Source organism: Pomacea canaliculata, linkage group LG11 (assembly GCF_003073045.1).
Source record: "Pomacea canaliculata isolate SZHN2017 linkage group LG11, ASM307304v1, whole genome shotgun sequence".
Taxonomy (NCBI): domain Eukaryota; kingdom Metazoa; phylum Mollusca; class Gastropoda; order Architaenioglossa; family Ampullariidae; genus Pomacea; species Pomacea canaliculata.
Window position 1 is genome coordinate 10,390,849 of NC_037600.1, and position 25,155 is coordinate 10,416,003.

Consider the following 25,155-nt stretch of genomic DNA (forward strand, 5'->3'; position numbering starts at 1 on the left):
ACTGCAGTAAACAGTAAATGACTTATTGTCTAAGTAGGCCACTGCATAAGAAGACAAAGCCCTTCTTTCTTTCTGTTTCCTTCCCTGATAAATCAGATTACCCAATTCACGAGGGAGTTATCCAGTCACAGACCCAGGCCATTTGCATAACAATAACCTACCAATAAACTACCAGCCACTTCCCTCTGGTCAAACAAACTGGTAATACAGAGCTTGACTGAGTCGAGTGTGAACAAATGGGCTGTGATGGTATTAAACATCACTGAGCAAGATTTATGTCAAAGTATTTAGTAACAGCCTTGCTTCAGATCTTGAATTTTAAGGTTTGGTATAAACTTATCTTGTGATGCTTCTGAGAACTTTTATGAAATCTACATTTTATGACAGCTGAATAGGTTTTTTCCTCCAGTGAGGTAATAAGGTTGTGTTTTTTTAAAAAAAAAAGTCAATTACATTAACAAGACACTAGCTGTCTCTTCCAGCTTGTATTTTAAATTATGAAAATGTAGCCCCCCACGCCCCCAAATGTATTCAAGAGCATAAATGACTCAACACAGACCTTCGTAAGCATCTGAGTCTAGCTGTTCCAAGATGCCCCGTAATCTCCGGATTTCAACTAGATGCTGCTTCAGCAGCTCAATATCAGTGTTCGCTTCACCAGCAGTGGGTGGGTCAACACAGCTGCTTGTGAACGAGACTTGGATACCCAGGGACTGGCACAAGCGATCATACACCTTCAGCTCATCTCGCAATGAAGTGTTCATCTCCGTCAGGAAATGCACTTTGGCTTGCAAGGAAGACGCATCTAAATTAACAGGAAGCTGGCTTTCATTTCTGCTCTCATCTCCAGCATGACTGTTGAGCTGCAGGTGACAAGCAGTTGCCAAGGACTTTGCAACTCGAGAACTCTTTGCAGCCTCATTTCCCTTGGCTACCTTCAGATGAGAAACACCTATGGCACTGTCCTGTGCTCGATGAGAGGGACCCAATTGCAGGATATTCTCAGAGAAGCTTGAGTAAGTCAGTTCTCCAGCCAACATGGAATAGTCTCTTTCTCCTGCACATATGGAGGACAAAGTTAGGTCCGTCTGGTCAGACTGGACCAACTGCCTGGGATATATAAGGGTGGAGGCATTTTGCTGGGAAAGGTGAGTGAAATCACCCTTCACAGCTAAAGGTTTAGCTTTAAAATTGTTATCTTTCTCTGCCTCTAGTGCATCAGTAAAGTGTTCTCCACAGTCAATGGAATCTGACTCAGCCTCACTGCCAAGGTTCTGATGTGGCGAATCTGAACTGCATCCTCCATCGGCTGCGTCATTTGATGCATTGCTTCGTACTTCTTGCTGCAGAGCTGCATCATCTTCCATCCCAGCATGCCTAGTAGCAACAACATTGAGTGTTGACAAAACAAAATTTTACCCATAAAACAATGTACAATCAAGCTGCATCAAGGTGACCCGCAATATACTGATTGCATGCATGATTTTCTTTGCATATTCTGCTGTTGACTATTCAAATAGCTCAATAATTTTCTATCAAAATGTAAATTGAAAAAATAATATTTAAGAAAATGAGGTCTCTGAATGGGATAAGGTATTTTCTACACTGCAGAGCAAAACAATGTAGCCTTTTACAAGAAGAGAAGATAGAGGATTCATTCATAGTTGATAAGAAGTCTTTTTATTAAATAACACTTGCCTGCCATCTGATTCCTCACTTTGCTGATTGTGAATTCTCTGAACCATCGCTTCCTGTATAGTCATACCTCCATCTGAGTCATTTAATGATATAGCATGTCCACCAGTTTCATTTTGAGAATCTTCAAAAGAACATCAGATATCAGTGAGAAATCGCAGGCTCACTATTTCATGGTTCACACCAAAATCTACAAAAGGTACCCATTATTTCTACAAAGAAGACAAAAGCCTCCCCCAAAATTGGATCTCATCCAAATGTCAGATTATCTTGAACTGACATATCTGCATGAAAAGTCCAGAAATTTCTCTCCCTGATGGTGTTGTGGTTATGAAGTGAGAGTGTCAGACAAGGGACAATTTGGAAAGTGCCCTGCCTGTACTGCACTAATGGGAGTTCAGACCCCCACAGATGACACTTTATCCCCCAGAGCTATAGTTGTAAAACAGTGGCAAAAATGCTTTGGGAAAAAGTAACATATATGCAGGGTCTAGCTATCACTACAGAGACAAAATGCCTGCCCTTGATTTTTACCCATTCGACCTTGAGGAAATGACTTACTCTTGCTTCATAATTATGGCCCCTCTATGCAACATGCATTTACTACCCTTTTTATGCACACATCTTACAACACAATTACAAAAGTCACCAAGACCCTTACCTCTATTAACTAATGTCGGAGTCAGCTTTTCAGAAAAGGGTGGTGACTGAATGCCAAAAGGATCCAGTAGAAGACAAATCTCACTTTGTGAACGGGTTAGTGGTAGCCCTTTAGCTCCATTACCAGAATGGACCTGAGACTGACACAGGCGCAGCCGCTGAGAAGTCAAACGTACTGTACTTTCTGTAGCTGCCAGTCTGTTTTCTAAGTATTTTACCTGTGAACAAGAAAAACTCTAGAGTGACACTATTAATAAAAAAATAGTAATAATCATGATGATTATTTTGATGATTGTATAAGTATAACCCTGTTGCAGAAATGATGATTAAAATAAAATGGTATGTCCAAAAGCAGACCTATGGTTAGGAAAAGACTAATAAGGGGAAAAAAATCCCAGATAAATGAAAAGAAGAAAAAAAAAAATATGGGATAAGTAAAGACACCAATGATAAAATTATAAAAGAAGCTGGCAAAAGACATGTTTTGTTAAACCTCATAAAGAATGGTAACAGAAACACAAAACGATGGATGAAGTTAAAACAGTAAAACTCATCTAACTGAGAAAAAATAATTAAATAATAATAAAAAAATTGTTTTTTATCTGGAGAGAAAAGAACTCAGGGGTAAATCACCAAACCAACTGGTAGGGTTCCAATAGTTCATAAAGGTAGGCAGAAGCACAGACAAAGCATAGCTATCTTGAGGTGAATGGTTACAAAGCATAGCTATCTTGAGGTCAATGGTTAAACAGTGTGGCCATCTTGAGGTTGATACAAGAATAAAGCAGCAAACACAGCTCACAAAGAAGTGTAACGTGGTCAGGGTAATTTGTGGAAAATGAACCGAGTTTTTGGGCCTACTGGAGCTCATCATACATGCAGCTGAGACAACTAACAAACAAGGATCTATAATAGTCTAATAATTCAAAAGGACAACAATATTTTGCATATACATACAGTCTTCTTGACACCAGGAATTCTTCTTTGTTCTCCTTTCCACATCTAATACCTGTTCTTTTCTGTTCTTCTGGGTTTTTTTTTAATTAGTTATTTTAAATTGTTCGTGTTGCAACAAGTGAAGTCTATATTCCTAATTTGGCAGCCCGTTCTCATGAACAGCTGGTAGTTTGACAGTTTCCACAAAATGAAGCAAGTGGACTTAAATAAATGTGCAATTTTATGCATACATGAAGTTGAAATGTATTAAAAAAAACCAGTCATAACATTGTAGCTCTGAAGGATGCAGCCATCAATGTCCTCAATTCTGATTAGAAGCTTACCTATAATTCTCAAAATTGCGCCCAAAAATGAAGTTACCAGCACAATCATACAGCATGACCCGAAAATATTGATTTATTTTTTAATCCCTCTCTTAGGTTTTGCTCACCAGGGTAAAACTACAGTTACCAAGACAACCAACAAGATTTCAGAGTTTCGAATTGGAATGGATGAATAAGCATGAAAAGAATAGGAAGAAAAAGATAAAGTGAAGCATGCAATGCAAACAGAAGCAAACCCTGGGTCACCAAGATGCAGCAGGCTGAGAGGCTCTTACCCGCTCCTGTGCCTCTTGAAGTTTACGTGTCATGGTGGCCATCGAAGCTCCTTGCTCAGACTCCTTCACAATGAGATTGAGATTTGGAAGCTGTGCAACAGGGATTCGCGTCTTGCCCTTCTTGGATTTGCCTAGCCTTGGTCCCAACAAGCTGGAAGACTCCTCAGTCTCAGGAAAGGTATTGTCAGCAGCTCCATTGGCACATCGCGTGCGACCCCTCCCTCCATCTTTCTCAAACGAGTCACAGCACCTGCAGCCTCCTTCAGCAGATAAAGTCTGATTTGGCAGCACCTCGTGAAGACATGCCTCACTAGAGGTTGTGTGCGACAGTACAGGAGAAACAGGGAGTGAATGAAAAGAGCTTGTGTCCTCCCCATTGCTAGCAGAGTCAGGCCCATGTTGTGGGGCTTCTCTGTCAGCTAGAGATATCAGTGAGTGAACCTGCCTGTACAGACAATCTATTTCATGTGACATGCTGGTGAGAAGCTCCGGGCTGAACACCTGTGTAGCATTGTGCGAGCCATTGCAGTGGCACATCTGCTGGCGGAGCAGTTCATTGATCTTGTTCATCTCCTTGACATGGCCACGAAGACTGAAAATTTCAGCCCGCAAGTCTGACACCTGGGTGGGAAATATGGCATCCACTGCAGATCCTGATCTCGACTGAGCCAGGCCTAGATGCTGACGAAGACATGCTGTCTCTTTATCCTTCAAATTCAGCTCATTCTTGAGCGACTCCACCTTTGCAGAAAGTATTCATTAAAAATGAATAACATTCACCAAGCATTCTCAACTATTAAAAACTACACTAATGTCCTTTCTTTTCTGAAACTATAACTACAGAAACTTCAAGAACAACACATACCTGGGACTGGAAATTAGATGGCGAAGGCTTAGTAAATACAGCTTCATGATTCCTGTTCTTGTCTGCATCAACCATTCCTTGACAGCTCTCATCCTTGCCATACAATGCCTTAAAATGACTTGTGAGGACTGTATTACGCTGAGCTGCTTCCAACAAGTCCTCCTGCAGCTGGCTAACAAGATCCCGTAGAACTGCCGCGGACATTCCTGCCAGCTGTTCCGATGACAGTGAAGTCAGGGACAAGGACCTTGCATCAAGGCTTTCTTGCACCATGTCCCCAGCACTGTAACATGTCTTGTTGGGATGCTGTTCTGTGAGGGAAAATGATGAAAAGGCAGGCCCCCCAACATGCTTCTGCACTTGCTGCATTCGACGAGGACTGGTCTGTGTGGCCAAAGAGACAGCACCTTGCATCTCGAAGAGTGATTTTTCAGAAAATTTAGAACTTCTGTTCATGCTTTGGTCAGCATGGTGACTGGCAGTACTAGAACTGCTAGCACAGCTGGCAGCACTGTCACTGTAGTTAATGCTGTTCTCACCTGCAAAGTCTGGTAACTATGATCATGTCTATCAACAGAAATGCTCACTAATACACCATCCACTATAATTTCCAAAATCTTTATCTGTCCTGCATGAAGTTACCTACAAGCAATAATACTCTCTAATTCTCCTTTACCATCTGATTGCATTGAAAACAGCACAAAATGAAGATTTGATTTTTGCTTTTCAATCAATATATATACACACACAAATGTTAACACGAGAGCAAAATTAACCCTAATTTTTTTTTTTTACAAATGTTATTGTCAAATGATTCTTTTTTTTTTAAATTATACAATATATACACAAAATATTTAATATTATTACATAAAACAATTTACATAAACAACACACACACAGAAAAAACACATACCAGGCAGTGTATACAAAATCTTTTATCAACCTTTCATCATTCCCTACCCTATGTAGTAAACCCACAGAGTTATGAAAATGTACAATTTCCTACCTTCAGTTGCATTAAATCTATCTTCTATCCTAAATTTAGATGTTTAACATATACTTTTAGAGTTGGTAATATTTTCATCACTTTACACTTGTGTATAACAAATTTTGCCTCAAGTATAATGTTTCAAATGCAGTGTTTTAAAATGCTTATCATACCCCACTACATTCACTCATTTGAAAATTGCATCCATCTGACATCTCTCAGAAAACATCTTTTCCAACTTGTTTCAAGGGGACTTAACCATTTTGCAATGCCGGAACAAATGGTTAATTTTTTTTCTTCTTCTTTACAGAAAGCACATGCAATTATTTTCCATCCCATGTAGTTAAAAGAATTTGTGCCCAGGATTCTATTTACTATTCTGCTCTGAATTAACCCTAAATTTCACCCATACTCTGAAGGTAGTCAAACCCTCATGAAGCTATCAAAGTCCTCAGTAAGCAAGATATTCCCACTCACACACACATGCAGATACAACCATCAACTTTGAAGACTGCTTTTCTTGCTACTCCAGAAAGTCTACAAACATCTTATTTAATTCTCGGAACTCTAACAAGTATTAAATACCAACAGTCACAATGGTCTGTAAGTTCACATATATAGTTCACATATAATAGTTCACACAATAAGCTGAAGTTAGCGACTAATAAAAATGTACATGCCATGTTTAGCCCCTCAAAAATGGCCCCTATCCTGACTGTATATTGTAGGAAACTACAATATTTAAGGGAATAGTAAGCAGCAAAATTGTTGCCTACCTGAAACAGTATTGTCTGTTTGTCGGACTGTGTAACCCAATAAGGAATGATGCAGCTGTTGGCTCCGCTCAAGGGTCTCATAGAGGTGCTGCTGCAGCAGCTTGCTTGCTGACAGCTCATTCCGCAAAGCAGAAGCCGAGCTAGAAGGACCAACACCATCACTAGGGGAAAAGGTAAAAAGACACGAAGGAATTACCATAAAGGTGTTTTTTAAATTTATCTATTTGTCTGGACACCCTTGCTAGAACATCAAAGTGACAGTTAAAACTTTCCATCAACAGATTCTCTACCCTTACCAGTGTGTCTGAAGGTTAAATAGGAGATAACAGTTAAATTGAAACATTCCAAAACTAGATTAAGGTTTTTTCTGCAAATATTTTTGTGCTTCCACTTTGGTAGGGACCGTAAAGCACCGTAAACCTGGCTATGGCGGGCTCTCAGTAAGTATTCTATTTAATCATTATTAATGGTCTTTTAACTCTTCTTATGATGATTCACACCCGCAAACGTTGCGACATCCTCACAATTATAGCTTAATTGCACTGACTCGTCCCTATTGGTTAACTTAAATGAGGATTGATGCATGGTAAGATGGCATTCATGCCATAATTTTCATATTACCTACATACTAAACAGCCACAGGAAAGGTTCTGACAGGCAAGAGGTTGAGACCACAAAATATACTCCCAGAATCACATATGTAAAGAGTTACTTTTTTTTATATCTTGACAAGGGTGCATCTCAGTTTCAGATGTTAGTATCTAGATGGGTGAAGCAACAAAGGACTGGAAATAATAACAGCTTCAGTAAACCCTTCCTCCTCCCATCTTCTAATTTTTCTCCTCTAATCACTCCTGCTGCCATGGTCATCCATCAATTTGAGTGCATGCAGCACTTGTAAGTTCAGCCAAAACTTTCTTTCAGAGTATGATTTCATCAGCTGTAAAGATACACGCCAAGCCCAGTAAGCATACCTTGAGCACTTTTCTGTTAAGTCTGTGAGAACAATCTTGTGGTCCTGCAACAATAGTCCCAGTCGCTGCATCTCATTCAACTGGTCCCTGAGTAATGACACCAACTGTAACAAGCAAGTACATTGTGGGAGTAGAAGTCTAATGTTGACCTTAAACATATGTATGATGTCAAAAATATAAAATCCTGTCATCAACCTCTTTAGTCATTTAGGATTAGAAGAAACAATGGATCCGTGTTTGGCCGCAGACAGTAACTGGACTGCTACATCAGGTTTGGGAGGTAACAAATTAACACATCAGCCTTTTCTGTTATTCTTGATGACAAAAAGGCTCCTTGTCAGTCTAAATAAGAAATATTTCCTGCATTTATCCACAGCTGCCATCCTGTTACTTGTTAGATCACCACCTTGCCACGGTCAGGGGGCTTGTGTGCCTCAATGAGTCCTAGAGCTATGGTAAAAAGAGCACTAGCTCCTGGTAGGGTCTTCCATGTCAAACAAGTTGAGGGGTAGAGACTTAAAAAAGAGTATTCCACCAGTCCTTCGGGTGACAAAGCTATGGAAATGGACACAATTCATTTCTGTTAAAAAGGTACTGTCAGGGAAACTGAGACTAGAGACGATAAAATAAATGATCACAGTTAAGAGGTAGACCAAGTAGTTGGAGTTACTAGGGCTCAAGACCAAAGCTGCAAAGATATTCCTAAAACTGCAGCTCACCTGCTATCACCCAAAGATGTTCCCAAAATGCCTGCTGTATATCATACAACTCTAGATTTATCAAGCTTTTTGCCCAGACCTACTATGCACCTACAGATAAAGACAAAGGAAGAGGACATAGAGGATTTCTATACTGGAGAATATTCCTATCATTATGTAATAATAGCACAGGGAGATTTCAATACCAGAGAAAGTAGCAACAAATAAAGGAATAGAAAGAATCATGGGAAATGAAGGTATAGCAAATAATAACAGATAATGGCAGCAAGCTGTGTGATTTTTGTGAATGAAATGACATTATAATACAAGAATATTTCAACACAAGAACATGCAAAGTCACTTGATGGCAAAATGGTGTGAAATTGACCACATTATCATTAATAGCAAATAAAGACAAACACTTCAAGATGTCCAAGTCAAAAGGGATGGGAAGAGGGAGACACAGATAGTGACCATAACTTGCTCATTCTCAAATTTGTTTTAAAGCTTAGAGGGGCTAAGGTGGGGACATCAAAGACAAAGACACCCATGCCAACTTCAAGACTCAACAATTCAGCAGAAATTTATCATGGCATCGAACAATAAGTTCAGTGTTGTAGAAGACAACACCCAAATGACAATCACTAACTTTAACTAAGCAATGAAATAATTGGCTACAGAAAAACAGTAAAAGAGAGCTCTATCTCTATGCATGTGTAAGTGTTATCTCCCCACCCACCTATCTACACACGCACACAAAAAGTACATGAACAGAAGGAGATGTTCATGTGCTTAACATGTTCCTGAAAGTTTAATGTCAGGCCACAAAACTACCAGCTCATGACAAGAATGTTCACTTTTGATGGACTTACTTCTTTGTTGTCAGAATGCAGGGGCGAGTTGCATGTGTAGATGACCTTCTCATGCTGGCTGCTGTACTGACTGTCTTTACTGATATAGTTGTCATGGGATTCACATCCTCCATACTCTAATAAAATACATACACACAGAAGGTAATAATGATTATAATAATAATATGTGGTAATAATGTTATAATGATGATAATACACTCTTGTAGCACACAGGTATTCCGCACAAGGATGTGCATTCTGCATAGGAAGAATCTGGAAAAAACATGATACGACTGTAACCCCACCCACCACCACCCCTTCAGGAACTGAGAGCCTAGATGTGACTGTCACTGGTGCCCCTTTGAATATCAAGCTGTATGGACCTGTGGACACTCAGTGGGTTACTGCCAGTTTTATCTCAAGAGCTGGTCTCCAAGTGTAGCCAAGGCAAATGATAAACAGCCACAAGTCAGTCAAGACAAGGGCGACACTCTGCGGGTGCAAGTGGGGTTGACAGTTTAACTGATAACCAGCAGTCTCTCCAGCCATCTGTTCTGCACAAATACTCTCAAGCATGTGGATATACACGGCCAGATACATGCAAACAGGACTGTTAAATACATCATCTGAGCGCTATATCGAAAAATAGAAAGCAGTTTTACAAGCAAAAATAAAAGATACCAGAGGAAAATTACACTTAAAAAAAAAAAAATCCCCAGAAGAATCTCTTTTCCACTGGTAGGTCAAAGACAATCTAACAGTGCACTTTCCTGGTCTGGAAAAAATATGACACTATAAAAGTTCCATTCACTCCCTTACCCCATAAGCATCTAATAATGCAAGAAAAACTGAGTTTATTTTCCACATAAAAGTGAAATAAGCAGATGACTCAGCCAAATAAACATGATTATTGTTATCTTTTGTCTGTCAACATACCTGATCTTTCATCTAGCTGCTGACGAAGACGTCTATTTTCAGCCTGAAGAGATTCAACCTCAGCAATCTGTGCCTTGGCATCTTCTGTCAGGTTCTGCTGTGATCTCCGCAACAGTCGCTCTTTCTCCTCGACACTGTCCACCAGAGCCTGCACAGCAACAGGAGATGCTACTCAAACATCAATATTGTCAACATCAGCGGCGATCATGGCAACAATATGTCAAGCACACAGAAGAACTCAATAGCACAAATCAACACTTCACTTTAGCCTATGACACATACACGCAGTTTTTGAATCATTAAGAAAATGACATACATTAAGTTGCACGCACTACTGATCTAAAATCATTGGCTACACCCTGGCTGACTCTGCAGGAAACTGACTAGCCACCATACTGTCAGCATCTGAGATGCCATGTCACTGTATTCTTCTATTTTCCATAATCTTTCCACGGCACCTCTATGGTCTTGTCCTTCTCGCGCATCATGCGCTGCAGTCGCTTCAGGGTCTCCTGCTGCTGCTCCTCCGCCAGCCGTGTGCCGGCCTGCAGCTCTGCCACCTGCAGTTCCATCTGTCCCAGCTGCGCCATCAGTGACTTGATCTCATGATCGTAGTTCAGCATCTCTTTTCGATGCTTGCTGTTTAAGGCCTGCAACATCATCAAGCTTATTAGTAAAGATCATAGCAGTTTTCACAGGTGTGTTCTTCCTACTGCTCCTAAATACTACAAATACTAAAAAAAAAAACCAAATGTATGCAATTTTAAAATTGTAGTTGGGAGGGGATTGGTGTTTTATGCTAAGCCAGAAACTAAAGCTATGTCCTGGCAAGGCAGCCAGCCCAGCCCTGTAAAAAAAAATGCCACATGCAAAGAAAGAACAGAATGCACAAGATGGGAGATGAACCCAGGACAGCCAACCTTCATTGTACTGCTGACAGCCACTAAGCAGTAACTGGTCCACCCTTTGAAATTATAGTTACAAAAGTGCGAACAATATAAATAATAATAAACAGAATGTAAGCAGGGCAACTACAGACAACCATTTCTCATAATCACTTTAACAATGAAAACCTACACACAAAGATTCTCATCATTACTCTGATAGTGGCAAACTGCAGACATCAGAATTTTAATGGTCTGTGACATCCAATCTGCATTGGTGGCTATGTACTTTCAGGTCAAATGCTAAAGCAGATGCTGCAAAACAGAAAAAAAAAGCACAGCCTTACCTGAATCTCATTGTCTTTCTCTTCAAGGCGATTTCTTAATAAATGCAAACCTTGTTCATGTCTCACAGCTGCTTGCACATGATCTGCTTTCAGCTCCTGAAAACATGCCATAATTGTAGGTCATGACGCGTGGCTGGGACATGTCATTACATGCCACTATGGTCTAGGTGGTTGTGTTGTGGATTGTGTATAAATCCACATGAGCACACAGATGCAAGGTATCAACAGCAAATGTTACCTCTATTTTCCTGTCCTTCTCTAGAAGATGTTTGTGCAAATATTCCTCACATCTATCTATGGAAGGACTCTGGAGGGAAAACTCCTGAAACAAGGGTAATTACAGATACGGGCATGTGTACATACTTTTATGCATGTACATGCACACACATTCAAAGTAATGAGAATCTACACAAACTTTTTTTTTTTTTGCAAATTCGTATTGTCTATGCATTTTCCTGTCAACAATCATTATGTCTTAGAAGTTTTCAATCTGAAGAATTAAACTGTGCTGTTTGCAATTAGAACTTAAGACCAATATACATTATGCATGTGCAGAAAAAAAAGAAAATTTAAATGTTATCCTTGAGTTAGGTGCAAGCTTACCTTGATGGTCTCATCACGCTGTTGAAGGGCTGTCTGCAGCTGTTGAATTATCTTCTCCTTTTCTTGAAGTGCCCCAGCATGCTTGTCGATAGATTCCTGATCAACAGCACACATAGCCTCATTCATCAAGGCTGTATACATTCTTGAGGAACTCGAGACCTGTTTCTAACTATAGATGTTGCATCTCAGTCTTCATTTTTTTTTCCACTGCTTTACTCACAGAACATTAAGCACCCTTAACCCTGACATGCATACATACACCTACTAATCAACAACAACACGAAGTCAACAAATGAAACTGTATTAAATAGGAGTTGACAGAAGACAGCAGGTGCATGTACAAAAGTCTCCAATGTAACCATAGTCTCCTGGGGCCATGGTTATGAGACAAGAGCAAGTCATTTTCCCAGGGCAAAATCTCAAAGAAATGCATCTTGTTTCTAAAGTCATAAAGCAGTGTCCACAGCCCACAGTTACTTCATGCTTCCTTAATCTGGGACATATTTTCTACCGCTTTATAACTACTGCTCTAGAGGTAAAACAACAATTTATAACTTTGGATACCACTTTATAAGTTTGGAAACAAGATGTTTGTCCTTCAGTTTCCCATGTTGCCCTAGGGGAATAACTTACCCTTGCTTCATAACTACGGCCCCAGAGGGTAAAAAAATACTGTACCTCAAGTGCTCTCTGAGCTTTTGAAAGTGAAGCTGTTAGATGAGCAATGGCTTCTCCACTCTCTGCATTCTTATGTTGCAGCATCTGTAGAAGCAGAAAAAATTACATGACACCATTTTTAGATGGTTCAATTTTCACTCAAAAATAAGCAAAAAGGTCGAAAAAGCTATGGAGAAAGAAAAAAATTATACTGTTCCACATCCCCTAAGACTATGACTAGCAACTCTAATCTAGTATTGAGTATTGTACAATCAGCAGCTTCATTTAAGCGCACACACAAGTGGCAAGAGTGGTCCGTAATATACCAAAATATATTGATAAATTATACATGCATGAAGCATTATTGGTACTGCTTTGTGACATCCTTTTAACACTTCATGGGTGTTAGGCATTCACTTGAGGCCTTGAAGGGCTTCACATGCTTACTTCTGATAGCTTAAGTGGTGCATCCTTAGATCATACTACCACACATGCTTGGTTTAAATGTGTTTAATTTTAACCCTTTCACTGTTACAGCTGCACCAAATGCTATCACTCAGATAATGTTGTGAACTGAACTTTGCTTGTGACAGTGTTGTATGCTTAAGTCGTCTTATACATGGTGAGATTAGATTTTGAAATAACCGAGAGCTTGCTTGATGAACAGAATATACAGCAGAATGCTGGTGGTGAAAAAAAAAATGGAGACAAAGGGATTAGTTATTATCTGTCCTACCTCTTACATGGATATGAACACGTTTATTTACTTTTTGCACATAATTGTACATAATTATAATCTGTTTTGTGATGGAAATTAGTACAGGACAGTTCAAACAGTTGGTTGTTTTGTTGGACAGCATTATATTTGAAATTATAAGACAAAATACAGCTGATAAATGGTTTTAGTAATAAATGTCATAACAAAGTTGACTCCTTGACCTCCAGTTCATCCTGGTGCTGCTGCAATTTATGTGCAGCCTGTCTGAGTTCATTCCCTTTATCTTTCAATGCACGACGAGTGTCTTCTAGCTTCTGTTCCATTTCTTCAAGGTCTTCTTGCTTTTTGTTCAAATCAACCTAAAAAAAAAATAAATAAATAAATAAATAAAAGCACAAAATAAAAGCATCAATTTAGAGATGAATTTGTCAAAATCCCAGTACAAGTTTACAAGCATGCAGTTTCTCATTAACATTTCAGGCAATGAAAGAAAAAAGTACAGTCGGACCTCGATAAGTCGAACTCAAAGGGACCTGAAAAAAAATTCAACTTCCGGAGTTTTTGAGTTAGGGAAAATGGCGTAATAGGTGCAGGTATTTGGCAGGGAACTAACAATTAATTCGATATAGGGAGGTTTTCGACTTACGGAGGGTCGACTTATCGAGGTCCAACTGTATTCAAAAGGAAAATAGTTTTCACACATAAACCAACAACTATCCCTTGTGGCAAGGTTTACTATGATAATGGTTTACATAAAGCCAGTTTGGGGAAACCCATTTGTATGGTTTGACTGTAACAAATCTTCTCATGCGACCTCCTCCAAGAAATCTACTACCACCAACAAAAACAATATGCACACATACACAATCTCCACCCCAACCCAACACACACCCACCTACTCAAAGAAACTACAAATATTCCGGAGTATTTCAAAATACTACTGCCATTAAATCTTTTAAATGTGCACTAAAAAAATATCTTTTTCATTAGCATTACTCCTAACAACAGTCCATATAATGCTAATTTATCTTCTAGCCCTTTCTTGTCTATTTAGTCCACCTGCTTAGCTTCCTCCTCAGATTCACAAAACTCTCAACCCTTACTGTTATTTCATTCCTCTTTGTGTCTTCTACGTTTTGTCTTTTAGGTTCTACTAGTATTGTTGCTTATCCTTCCATTCTTTGTATGCTATCCATGTCTTGTTCTTGTCTCAAGTAGCAAGGGCATGCTCCTTAATGAGTGTGATCATTATATATTATTAATCACGCATTTACTACTATTATTATTAAAATTGCAGTAAAGTCACAGATTCACAATCACGAATGAAAATATTTTACTGCTGTGTTAAAAATGTAAATATAAGCATTAATACCCTCTGTATCTCACCTGCAGTGTGCTGGCTGATTTGTCAAGATCATTAACAAGTCTTTTAAACAACTCTGTCTGATTCTGTAAAAACATGTGCAAAAACACACACACACGAAAATGAATGAGAGAGAAATCAACAGTCTTGCAAGATCAGCATTCAACTTTTTTCAAAAATAATGACACACAGACTAAACATTATCCAAACAAAAACGATTGATGGTTAATATTAGACATTGCAATATTTGAGTGGGAATAAAATAATTCAAAATGGCAACCTCCACTTAAAGACTCACACTGCTGCACTACTGTGGTAAAACTCATGTTACCTTAGAAGAGTCATCTGTAAGAAGGTCCATCAGGGATGCCAACTGCTTGTCTTTGGCTCTCAGTTGCTGGGTCATCTGGGCCATTAAGGAATCTTTAGATTCCAGCTGACGTGTGTATTCCTCCAGCAGTTTCTGAAAATGAATATATTAGTTCTCCCTCCAAGGTCTTGGCCTGCTTTGTGCTGCTATACTTGGGCATTATATACTGTTACATAACATTTACATAGTATATAATTGGGTATTATACTGCAACACATTAACTGGCCACTATTTTGGAAAAGGTTACACTGAATGCTCAGGACGATCACCTTGTGTAATGTTCAACAATTTTCTGATGAAAAGGAAGGTGCAAGAAGAAACATGGCAGCAAAAAGATCCAATTTAATGTTATATAGAAAATGCTCATCTGTACAATGACATTCAAGCAATTTACAATCACTGTAAATTTTTTAAAAATATTATTCTTTATTCTCCTAAAGTATGCCCAAAACAATGCAAAATTTATATTGACAAACACTTTAGTAAAACATGTCTAAGTGAAAATCTACTTATGTCAAAAATAAAACAGAGTGACAAGATTTTTAGTTTTAGAAGGCTGAGCACTAAGACTGCTGGTGAATGACTACAAAGATAAAAAGCACAATACCTGGTGCTGCTTTGCCTGGATATCCAGCTTTCCCTTGGCTTCCCCCCTTTCTTGTTCAAGTTGTTGCTGTAGACTCTGTTCCAAACAAGGGCATTTCTTACAGAATGTATTTATGTGCTCAACATACATTTAAGCATCCCAGAGGATGTTTTCATGTAAATAAACCTTTTTGTGGATGCATGTGTGTGGATCTAAGAGGAAAAAAACAACAAATTTTCTTCTGTTGCTTCAAAAAAGAAACAAAAAATTATGTTCAAAATATAATGGATGAATTAGGCTTAAAAGGGTTAATTTTCTCACCTCTAGTGCTTCTTCACTTCGTCTCAAAGCCTGATTTGCAAGGTCCAGCTGCTCACGGAACCCTGCCAGTTCTCCCTCCTTTTTTCCAAGAGACTTAATCATCTCCTATAAAAATTAAGACTTAGGCTTTTCTCAAAATCAATCGCAACAAAAGCTTTTCATAAATTCTTATTATATTTTAACTGAAACTGAAAAATAAACTGGATCAATTTTCTATAAATTGCATCATGCTTTCTTAAAAATGCAAAATACTTTATTATTTTGTTTAATTTAAAGACAACTGCAAAAGTGCTAGCTATTACAAAGTTACACAAATCCAAGATAAAAATTTTGATTTCATCCTTTTCTAAGCAATAAGGAAATGAATTTTATTTACATCAAATTTTTTAGAAAGCTACTGCAAACACAGAAGTGGTATTAACATGTGTAAAAATGATCAGGAGATTGCATTTTCATACAGATTTTTTACAAACACCCAACATGGAAGTAATCACAATTAAGGAAATGTTTAGTCACACAGACTCCAGCAAGAAGATACATGCAAGACATCTTGAATACTCCCATGCCTCTAATACCCTTTTCACTCACCCAAAATGATATGCATAGCCCCATGGTTACTTTAAAACAAAATGACATGCAAAATAAATGCATACAAGTCGTTTTAATTCTTCTAAATAATCATTGCAATTCTCAATACTCTTGAAGAAAGTTTTCAAACTTCTAGTGAATAGAGCTATAACCATGAGAAACTTAATACCAATACTCTATAACAGGGATGCCCAACCTACGGCCCGCGAGCCATATCCGGCCCGCGAAACTTCTGCCCACAGTGCAGGAAATCGGGAAGAAGAAGTATTTATCCCTATGTAGGGGCGTCTCTCAATCTTTTTTCGATGGACGAACATTTCGATTCATTGCTCCTACTTGGTGTCTCTACGATGCAGCCGGACATTCAGAAGTTGGTTTCGGGTAAACAACTTCAAATATCCCACTAATTACTACATAATCAATGGTAAGTACAACTTGTTTCTAATATAAATGGCATCTGCATTTTTTTTTTTTTTTTTTTTTTGTATTTTTTGCGGTGAAGCGGCCCGTGAAATGCATGTCGGAAATGTATATGGGCCCCAGGCCGAAAAAGGTTGGGCATCACTGCTCTATAACATACTCTCCTATTCTTATAACCACGAGAAGCTTAATAAAAATACTTTTGGACAAACTCTCCTAGTGTTGACTTGGAAACTTTCATTTCATTCAATTTTGAGTGATAGACAATGCCAGCCATCATACCTTCTCTGATAAATTCATCTAATCAATATACGATTTTAACTGTCATCACAATTCTTTATAGTTATGAGTTTCTTGTTCATCCACAGAGTAAATGTGAGGTTTTCTTTTTGTTTTCGATTAGCCTTGTTAGACAAAACTATAAAGACGTAGGCACTATGGATGCAGTTAAATATCTCCTAGAACAGTGGTTCTCAAAGTATTTCGGACCGCGGACCACTTTACCTAAGTAAAAACTATGGCGGACCACCAAGGCCTAAAAATCACTCTGTACTATGAATTTCAAATTTAAATTGCCGCATTTATTTCATTACAATTCAAAACTAAATGTACTCTGTGACAGTAGTATAGTAATACATTGAAATAAAACTATGTATATATCTTTCTTTGTAATTAAAATGTTAATGCAAGGAATGCATCACTTTAAACATCACTTTGCTGACATATGACGACTGTCAGCCGCGGACCACCTGACATGCCCACGGACCACACTTTGAGAACCCGTCCTAGAACACCAGATCAAAGAACAAGAAAGTGCTTCCAATAGAATGGCTGCTTCATCTGTACACCTTGTGTTTACCTCAGTCTTTGCATTTGCCTCTGTCAGTTGAAGCTGCAATCGGGTATTCTCTTGCATGGCATCATCCAGTGCCTCGCCTTGATGCTGAGGTTCCTGACGCACATTGTCACATGCATGGCAGATAGCCAGAGTGTCAGAATAGTCAAAAGCCACAGGAAAAACAAAACAAAACCAACAAAATGGGGATGAGGGCAGAATATTTTATATAAACAGAAGCAAAGTACACTACACACACATCAGACTGTTACACCTTAGACATGCAGTTATGGCCACTATTTACTGCTAATGTTTGAACCTTGGAGAAAATAGACTGTCAAGCTTTAACTTAGATGGACATCTAAAATTGAAGAAAAACCTAAGAAAGAGAGTAAGAATATGTTTTACTGTTGCCACTAAGTGAGTGTTTAAATCTGACATTTTTTTAATCCGTTGGTCTGTATCCAAACATGCATCTCTGGCCATAACTGCTGTGCTTTTCAAATATTGCAAGATATCCCAGAAAACTTCTAATGCTACATGGTTTTATTATCATCCACTCGTGCAAAAAGAAGCACAAAATAAAAGCTAAAAGCGACTGGTAATAAATTTTGTTTGTGCAAGCATGATCATGATAACCATAACCATACACCAAGCATTATTCTGAATAGACCTGTGCAAGAATATGAGAACTGCCACAGATTCTCTTCCCACCACAGGTTTGGCGCAAGCCAAAAGAAATTACGATATACTCTAAACACCCAGTCCTCTGAAATAGTAAACCAGACTTCAAAGTTACAGAAAAACGTTTTCATGCTTACATGCAGCTATTTCCTATGAATGCATTTATTGACAAAAAACAAAAGCAAACAACAAAAAGCAAATAGAATGATGAATAAACAAAAGTGGCACTGTGCTTGTAATCCACCCTGGTTAGCACAGCTTGAATGGACTCATAAAGAGACAATAAAATCTAAATAAATTCGTCCATGCAATTTTAAGCATGTGTGCACACACATACACAAAATCTTCTCCTGACCTACAAAACATAACACACCTCAGAAATTATTTTTGAAACCTACAAGTAACCAATAAAAAGAGACAGATGTTTCTTTCCACTGTTTCAATCCTCTCTCTGCCGCCATTATTTATTTCACAATCTAATCACAAGTCTAATCACTTAAGTCTAGATTTTACTCATCTGGGTACAACTCCCTGCCTTCTGCTCAATCATGTGAATGATTGCTCAACAGAAAAATTAACAAAGACAAGTCATAGCTAGTATTGGTTTACAAGCAGGTTTAGCCATGCCCCATATACATAACCATGCACACTCACACGCAATACGCAAGTTGCGGATTAAATCACAAGGTTAACTGATCACACTGGTTAAACTGTACATTGTGCAGGGTGACCTAGGACACTCACCTGATGTTTGTTCATTTCAGCCTCATGGAGGTCTGCACGCATTGCCTTTAAGGTGGCTTCACACTTTGACAGCTTTTCTTTCACCTTGCTCAGCTACAACATGCACAAGTAAATGCACACATCTTTGATCACATGTACATTTTTCTGCTTTTTCACATGTGCATGCATGCAAACATACACAATGTGCATATGTGGAGTTGCTGTTTCCCCTTACTGGAATCACATAAGATACCACAAAGCTCAAAAGGTTCATGAGTGACTTTGGTTGGAGTAAACAAATTCGTCAGTGTCATGAAATTAGAAAACTAAGCAAGGTCAAGACACTTTTTAACTTTGCGTTAAGTATGAAAAAATCTGAATGAGCCATGTGCTAAATGTGGAAATAAAGCAATAATATGTTATCCATAGTATTGTAAAAGGTCTTTGTGCTAGACATGTTAGTTGACGAAGTACAAAACTACATTTTTACAACAAGTGATGAGCCACCTAAACCACTTGATCAGTACTTTGCATCACTGGCTCTCATTAAGCTCATAGTTAAATCTTCTTAGGAGATTCACATGTGTCAGAAGGTGTAGGCATGCATGGGTGTTGAGTGTTTTATATGTCTGCCCGTTATGTTGTGTAAATATATGCTCATATTATGTTTTTATGTGTGGTTGTGATTGTGAGCAAAAGAACAATTTCTTTCTTGGACTTCCTCAGACAAAGTTTGATTTGATTATAATAGACACATCTAGTGAATGTGTATGTGACCAATATTTTGACCGTCCAACCTACAAAAAAGAAAATGTTGAAGGCATTGAGTCTGTACTCTTTGAGTACCTGCATAGAGTTAGTGTCGATGCTCTTCAGTAACTACAAGCAGATTATGATTGCATTGTGACAATACTGTGACTTTTAGTAAGTTGTTGCAATTAGCCAGAAATAAATGTCACTTTATCTTGATCATTCTGCAGAATATAGGCCACAAATTTTTCACTTGTGAAAATAGCTTTTAAATACTAAAACAGCATGCTGCCAACACTCGCTTGGCCATTCAGTCCTGATCGCTTTTACTTCAAGTAAGGGCAAGTAATGTTGCCCACATCAAACTTTATGAGCTTCATGCAGACCAGTCAGGGTCTGAATATCAAGAGTTTTGACATGGTGAGGCCATGAGATCACATCCCATTGTGTTATGCTGCAGTTTCAATATCAGGTACCTGTGCTGCCGAAATATAGCCAAGGCTTCTCCTTACCTCTTTTTCTTTCTTGTGGACCTCATTGACCAGACCCTGGATGGTAAGATCACGGCGCCTACTGTATTCTCGCTCTTGTTCCATGGCCTCTGCCAGTTCATCAGCCCTGCTGCTAGCCTCCTTTAAGTTCTTGTCTTTTGCTCGCATCTCAGTCTCCAGCTCCTGTAAAGCAGCAGACTTTGGAACTTATAAGGGGCACCCAAGTGCTAACGGCAAATTGCATCACTGTAATATGACAAACATACACTTACCTTGCATACGCATGACATATTGCGCGCACACACACAACACAACGCTCAACGAGCCCCCACAGATGATGATGAGGATGAAGGGATTTGTAGGTGAATCGAATCGAAGAGGCACAAGTTCAAAGGAATGTCACTGACAGAGTTATAAAGATGGCAGATGAAGACTGATGTTTTCCCACTCACTTGGCCATTTTGACAGTAACTGCTTTTCTTATATATGACGTCTTTTTCTGCTTCAAGTGGCGTGGAACAAATGATGCACACAAAACACCATTCGTACACAAACAATACATGACCTACCACAACTCATTACAATCATTGAGTTCTTTTAAGGCATCCAACAAATTGCTAAAAATAAATGTATCATTGTGTTCTCTGCATGCAAAGAATCATTTTCATTCATTTGTCAAACAAATCTTAATACATACATTAGTAAGGACAAAAGGCAGAAAACAAAACAGGATAATTAAAACATATGACAATGTATAAATTAGGAACTGACACTGAACATGCTGTTAAACCTCTTTATTCAAGCTCAAAACTTTCCACAACGATGAGACTGAAATGGCCTCCAATATGAATAAGTTGTACACTTTAACCAGCAAGATGTGTGCTGTCTGCTCATGTGCAAGGCTCTATCTATCCCAGCTGATTTCAAACACGATAAAATGCTCCACTCACTTCTATTCTGCTGTCCCTGTTAGTCAGAATTTCCTGCAGCTCCATTATCTTTGCCTCCAACTGATGTAGCTTCTCTTGCTGATCCTGCACCTGGTCCTGCCAGGTACATAAAGAATGTATTTCAGTCTGTTTATTTTGCACAGAGTTGCTTCATTATTCAATGTTAAACTTGTAGCTTACATGTACACACATACTTGCAAATGCATTAACCATTAAAGCACTGCATATAAGTATTACAAAGAAAATGGCTAGTAACTGAAGACTATGAAGATGACAGCAGGTAATTTTTGTTTTTATTATTGCTGCTCTCAGGTAAACTTTAGACCATTTTTTTTTTTGGAAAGGAGAAAGCTTCAAGTTTAAAAAAAACAACTTAATAATATAGAACTCGCACTTCCTCAAAACAAATAAAGTTCATATTTTGAATTTATGATGTCACATGAATTCTACAAATACTCTTTGTAAGATCAATCATTTATAATATTAAACAATGGTAACAGAAGCATCACTACTTTTCACTGTTTTGTAAACCCGCAAGATCAATAAAACTTGAAATAAATTTAAATAAAAATGCACACAGAATGAAAGAAAAAAACAAACAAATAATCATTCATTTTGTCAGTTCTCTCTTGGTTTGCACTGCCATAATTTCATATGCCAATCACAAATCATCTCCCAGAAATATAAACAAAAGCATCATTGTTGTATTGCAATAGGAAACATGCACAAGACAATGCAGTTGATCAACTAACATGTACCATTAAATTGTTGATTCTTTCTGTATGCTGCTTTCGCAGTTTCTGCACAAGTTTTACCTTCATTCTTTGATCCAAAATATTAAAGCAATAAAATTCAAAATAATAAAATAAACTGCCTTTAAAAAAGAAAGGACTCTGATGTTCTGTAGAAGCAAAAGAAATCTGTTCTACAGTTGTTAAAATAATTAAGCACGTCATGCATCCTGCATTAAATTATAATACATTATTCTACTTGAATATCTTTTAACCATCATGGAATTTCACAACTCTGGAGTTAAAAATCCTATTGTTCTCACATTCAAAGTGCACATAAAATGTGAACATGCAAAAACTTAAGATGAAATGGGGGAAACTTTTGCTGCAGACTTTAAATGCAAAGAAGATATGGCAAGTGTTCATCTCTTCTGTGTCACAGTCATGGCTTTGGTGGACTCACAGTTATGTACAACACTAGAAATTAAAGGCAACAAACCTCTAGGTGACGTGATGCCAGGAAAGAATGGCCATCAATCTGTGACTGGTCTCTAAGGGCTGAAGACAGTTGCTGCATGCAAAGTTGTAACAAGTGTAAAGGTTGGATTCAAGGAACATGCAAGTACATCTTAATATCATGCGTCTCATGCAGTGATATAAAAAACTCACTTAAACCAAGCCTCAGTGGAAATAATATGAAATTTTTGACATATATTTCACTCTCATAATATGCACACAGAGTACTACAAAAACCACAACAACTTATCAGGCACAAAAGTATAACTCTCCTATTTATCCTGACCTCCACATCACGGTCTTTGCGCTGCACAGCCTTTTCTGCTTGCTCTGCACGAGCTAAGGCCTGTTGTTTCTCCTCTTCAGCTTCCTTCAAAGCCATTTTGAGAGAAACAAATGCCTGTTCTCTTTCTTCCAACTCACTCTGAAGGTCTGCCACATCTCTGTATATGTATACAAAAAAGTGATCAGTAACAAATATAAGCAGCTAAATTTTCTCTGAAGTGCCATATCATATACGGATATTACAACAACAACTGAATTATTTGTAAAGAACCCTTACCAGAGAGGCTAACTTTCTGACTTCATGGGAGTGGGTTGAACTTTTCATGTCATATTTATTCCAGAAATTGTGAATGCATATGTTTATGTCCCATTTGTATACTCAAGGAATAATGATGAATGAACCATAGCATGCAATTTGTTCAGCTGACATATGACTACTGACTGCAATTTGCTTCTCTGGCATGTAATGTTATGATGTCCCGGAAATAAAATGTTACATTATTTTTTAAAAAAAGCACTGAAGTATTTTTTTTAAAACTACGGCTACCATCAATCAGTTTAATTGTATTCACACTACTGGCTTTCGTCCAAAACAAAGCTAACTGGTTTTAAAGAGATTTTATTGCTGGCACAAAAAAAATTTTTTAAAAGTGTCATGATTCCTAGCGTCCACTTTTCATTCAATTTAAATGAGTCTAGAGCATTTGATTTTTCTTCTCCCTACCTTTAATATACCTACATATATGCATTACCTTTCTTTAAGTTGTACTGCATCCTCAAGTTTCTGTAGAAAGCAAACATGGAAAAAAATATTACTTTAATCTACTGGAAAATGCTTCACCATTGTATGTGTCTATTGTTCAAATGCATTTGAAAAAGTAATAATAATGATAAATGTCATGCCACCACTACCGTTCTAAATATTCAGTCACTTTTGCCTGTACTGAATGAACAACAAATATTTCAAAGGTATCCTTGATTTAGGATAATGTGCATCCTATTTCCTTCCTTGACTACCCATAGCACATACTATCTTTTGCAAATACTTTAAACTAGGTTATCAATTTGATCTCTGTCCTCTGACTACTCTTTTCACACATAGCCCATTGTCTGTTTGTACCCAGGACTATAGTTCTAGTACTCTCACACCTGAATCTTTTGAATTCTTTTATGGAAATACCCATTTAACGTCAACTGGAAACACTGAAGACCTGTGCCTACTCCCCAAAGGACTTCAATTTCAATATTTCTGCAGTCTTTGCATCACAAGATGAACTAGCTAACCTTCTCTTGACGCTGTTTAAAACAGTGTTACCTGGTAAATAAATCCTTAATTGCCAGCAAGCTCTACTCACTTTTGATTTGAACAGCTCTTGTTGCACCTGCCTTTCTAAGTCTGACAACTTAATCTCCAAGTCATTCATATGCTTATTTGCATTTTCTGCTTCTTCTCGAGATCTTTCAGCTTCCTGTACAGAAGAAAATGCATGTGCAAGTGCACAAAAAAGCACACACATATATATATATGCAGAATGTATCTGTTAACAATTCCTGCTATATTCTACTTTCTTGAAAATATTTATCATTACTGGTCTGCACACACAGTGCAATCTACCTTAGTCATGCTGTTGTGCGTTATAAGAAACCACTATTATTGTTAAGAAATATCCATGCTGTAAACCCAAGACTGTATGTTTAAAAAAGCAGCCAAACAAATTATAACAAATTACACAGTTAAGACCTTTGGTCATTCTACTAAACAATCTAGCAATGAAAGAAAAGCTTTAAAGTACTGTCTGAACTGATACATAAAGATTCTGATAGCACACATCTAGGAAACTCAAAACAAACCCTAAAAGACTTAAAGACACAGATACAGATGAACTCACACATACACACGCAGGCAGGAAGTAAGCATGTGACTAACAACAGCCCAAACCCTCCCTCTGCAATGTCTCATACCTGAATGGCTTGCTGCAGGTCCGACTTGAGATTTTCTGTGTATTTCTTGTGCTGAGCCTCCAAGTTCTGGCGCATGGTCTCAAGGTCACTTTGCTGGCCAGATGTCAGGGCTTCCATAGCTTGACTGCAATAGGTCAATGAACAGCACAACTGTCATCTCAGACACCACACCAACTAATCAGTTAGCAAGGCTTACAGCATTCCTGGAAGTCTCTATCTTCTTTTTTGCTTTATCAGAGAACCATATCGACTTACCAAACACAATATTTCATCCTCATCGTGAGTTAAAAAACAAACAAACAAAACTAAGTGAATACTGAAAATACTTTAAGTGAATATGTAAAGAGAGCTACAGTCTCAGATATGCATCATG

The 25,155-nt window shown here is 38.1% G+C and overlaps 1 protein-coding gene across 6 annotated transcripts in view; it reads right to left on the reverse strand.

The window, feature by feature from the left end:
• The window catches only part of LOC112575371 (rootletin-like), a 47,249-nt gene that overhangs the window by 17,411 nt on the left and 4,683 nt on the right, over positions 1-25,155 (reverse strand). For 4 of the 6 annotated variants that reach the window (XM_025257189.1, XM_025257188.1, XM_025257186.1 and 1 more), the window contains exons 6-34: positions 24,783-24,906; positions 24,176-24,289; positions 23,573-23,604; positions 22,822-22,978; positions 22,519-22,590; positions 22,047-22,088; positions 21,289-21,384; positions 20,360-20,521; positions 19,119-19,211; positions 17,715-17,807; positions 15,848-15,952; positions 15,548-15,622; positions 14,902-15,033; positions 14,594-14,656; positions 13,429-13,566; positions 12,511-12,594; positions 11,833-11,928; positions 11,468-11,551; positions 11,230-11,325; positions 10,457-10,648; positions 9,999-10,146; positions 9,084-9,199; positions 7,514-7,617; positions 6,540-6,700; positions 4,776-5,314; positions 3,911-4,651; positions 2,357-2,573; positions 1,699-1,819; positions 560-1,377 (exon numbers count right to left, since the gene is read on the reverse strand). In XM_025257189.1, the coding sequence (XP_025112974.1) occupies positions 560-1,377; positions 1,699-1,819; positions 2,357-2,573; positions 3,911-4,651; positions 4,776-5,314; positions 6,540-6,700; positions 7,514-7,617; positions 9,084-9,199; positions 9,999-10,146; positions 10,457-10,648; positions 11,230-11,325; positions 11,468-11,551; positions 11,833-11,928; positions 12,511-12,594; positions 13,429-13,566; positions 14,594-14,656; positions 14,902-15,033; positions 15,548-15,622; positions 15,848-15,952; positions 17,715-17,807; positions 19,119-19,211; positions 20,360-20,521; positions 21,289-21,384; positions 22,047-22,088; positions 22,519-22,590; positions 22,822-22,978; positions 23,573-23,604; positions 24,176-24,289; positions 24,783-24,906 (5,015 nt within the window). The remainder of the gene's footprint in view (positions 1-559; positions 1,378-1,698; positions 1,820-2,356; positions 2,574-3,910; positions 4,652-4,775; positions 5,315-6,539; positions 6,701-7,513; positions 7,618-9,083; positions 9,200-9,998; positions 10,147-10,456; positions 10,649-11,229; positions 11,326-11,467; positions 11,552-11,832; positions 11,929-12,510; positions 12,595-13,428; positions 13,567-14,593; positions 14,657-14,901; positions 15,034-15,547; positions 15,623-15,847; positions 15,953-17,714; positions 17,808-19,118; positions 19,212-20,359; positions 20,522-21,288; positions 21,385-22,046; positions 22,089-22,518; positions 22,591-22,821; positions 22,979-23,572; positions 23,605-24,175; positions 24,290-24,782; positions 24,907-25,155) is intronic. The other 2 variants (XM_025257187.1, XM_025257190.1) reach the window with 2 other exon arrangements.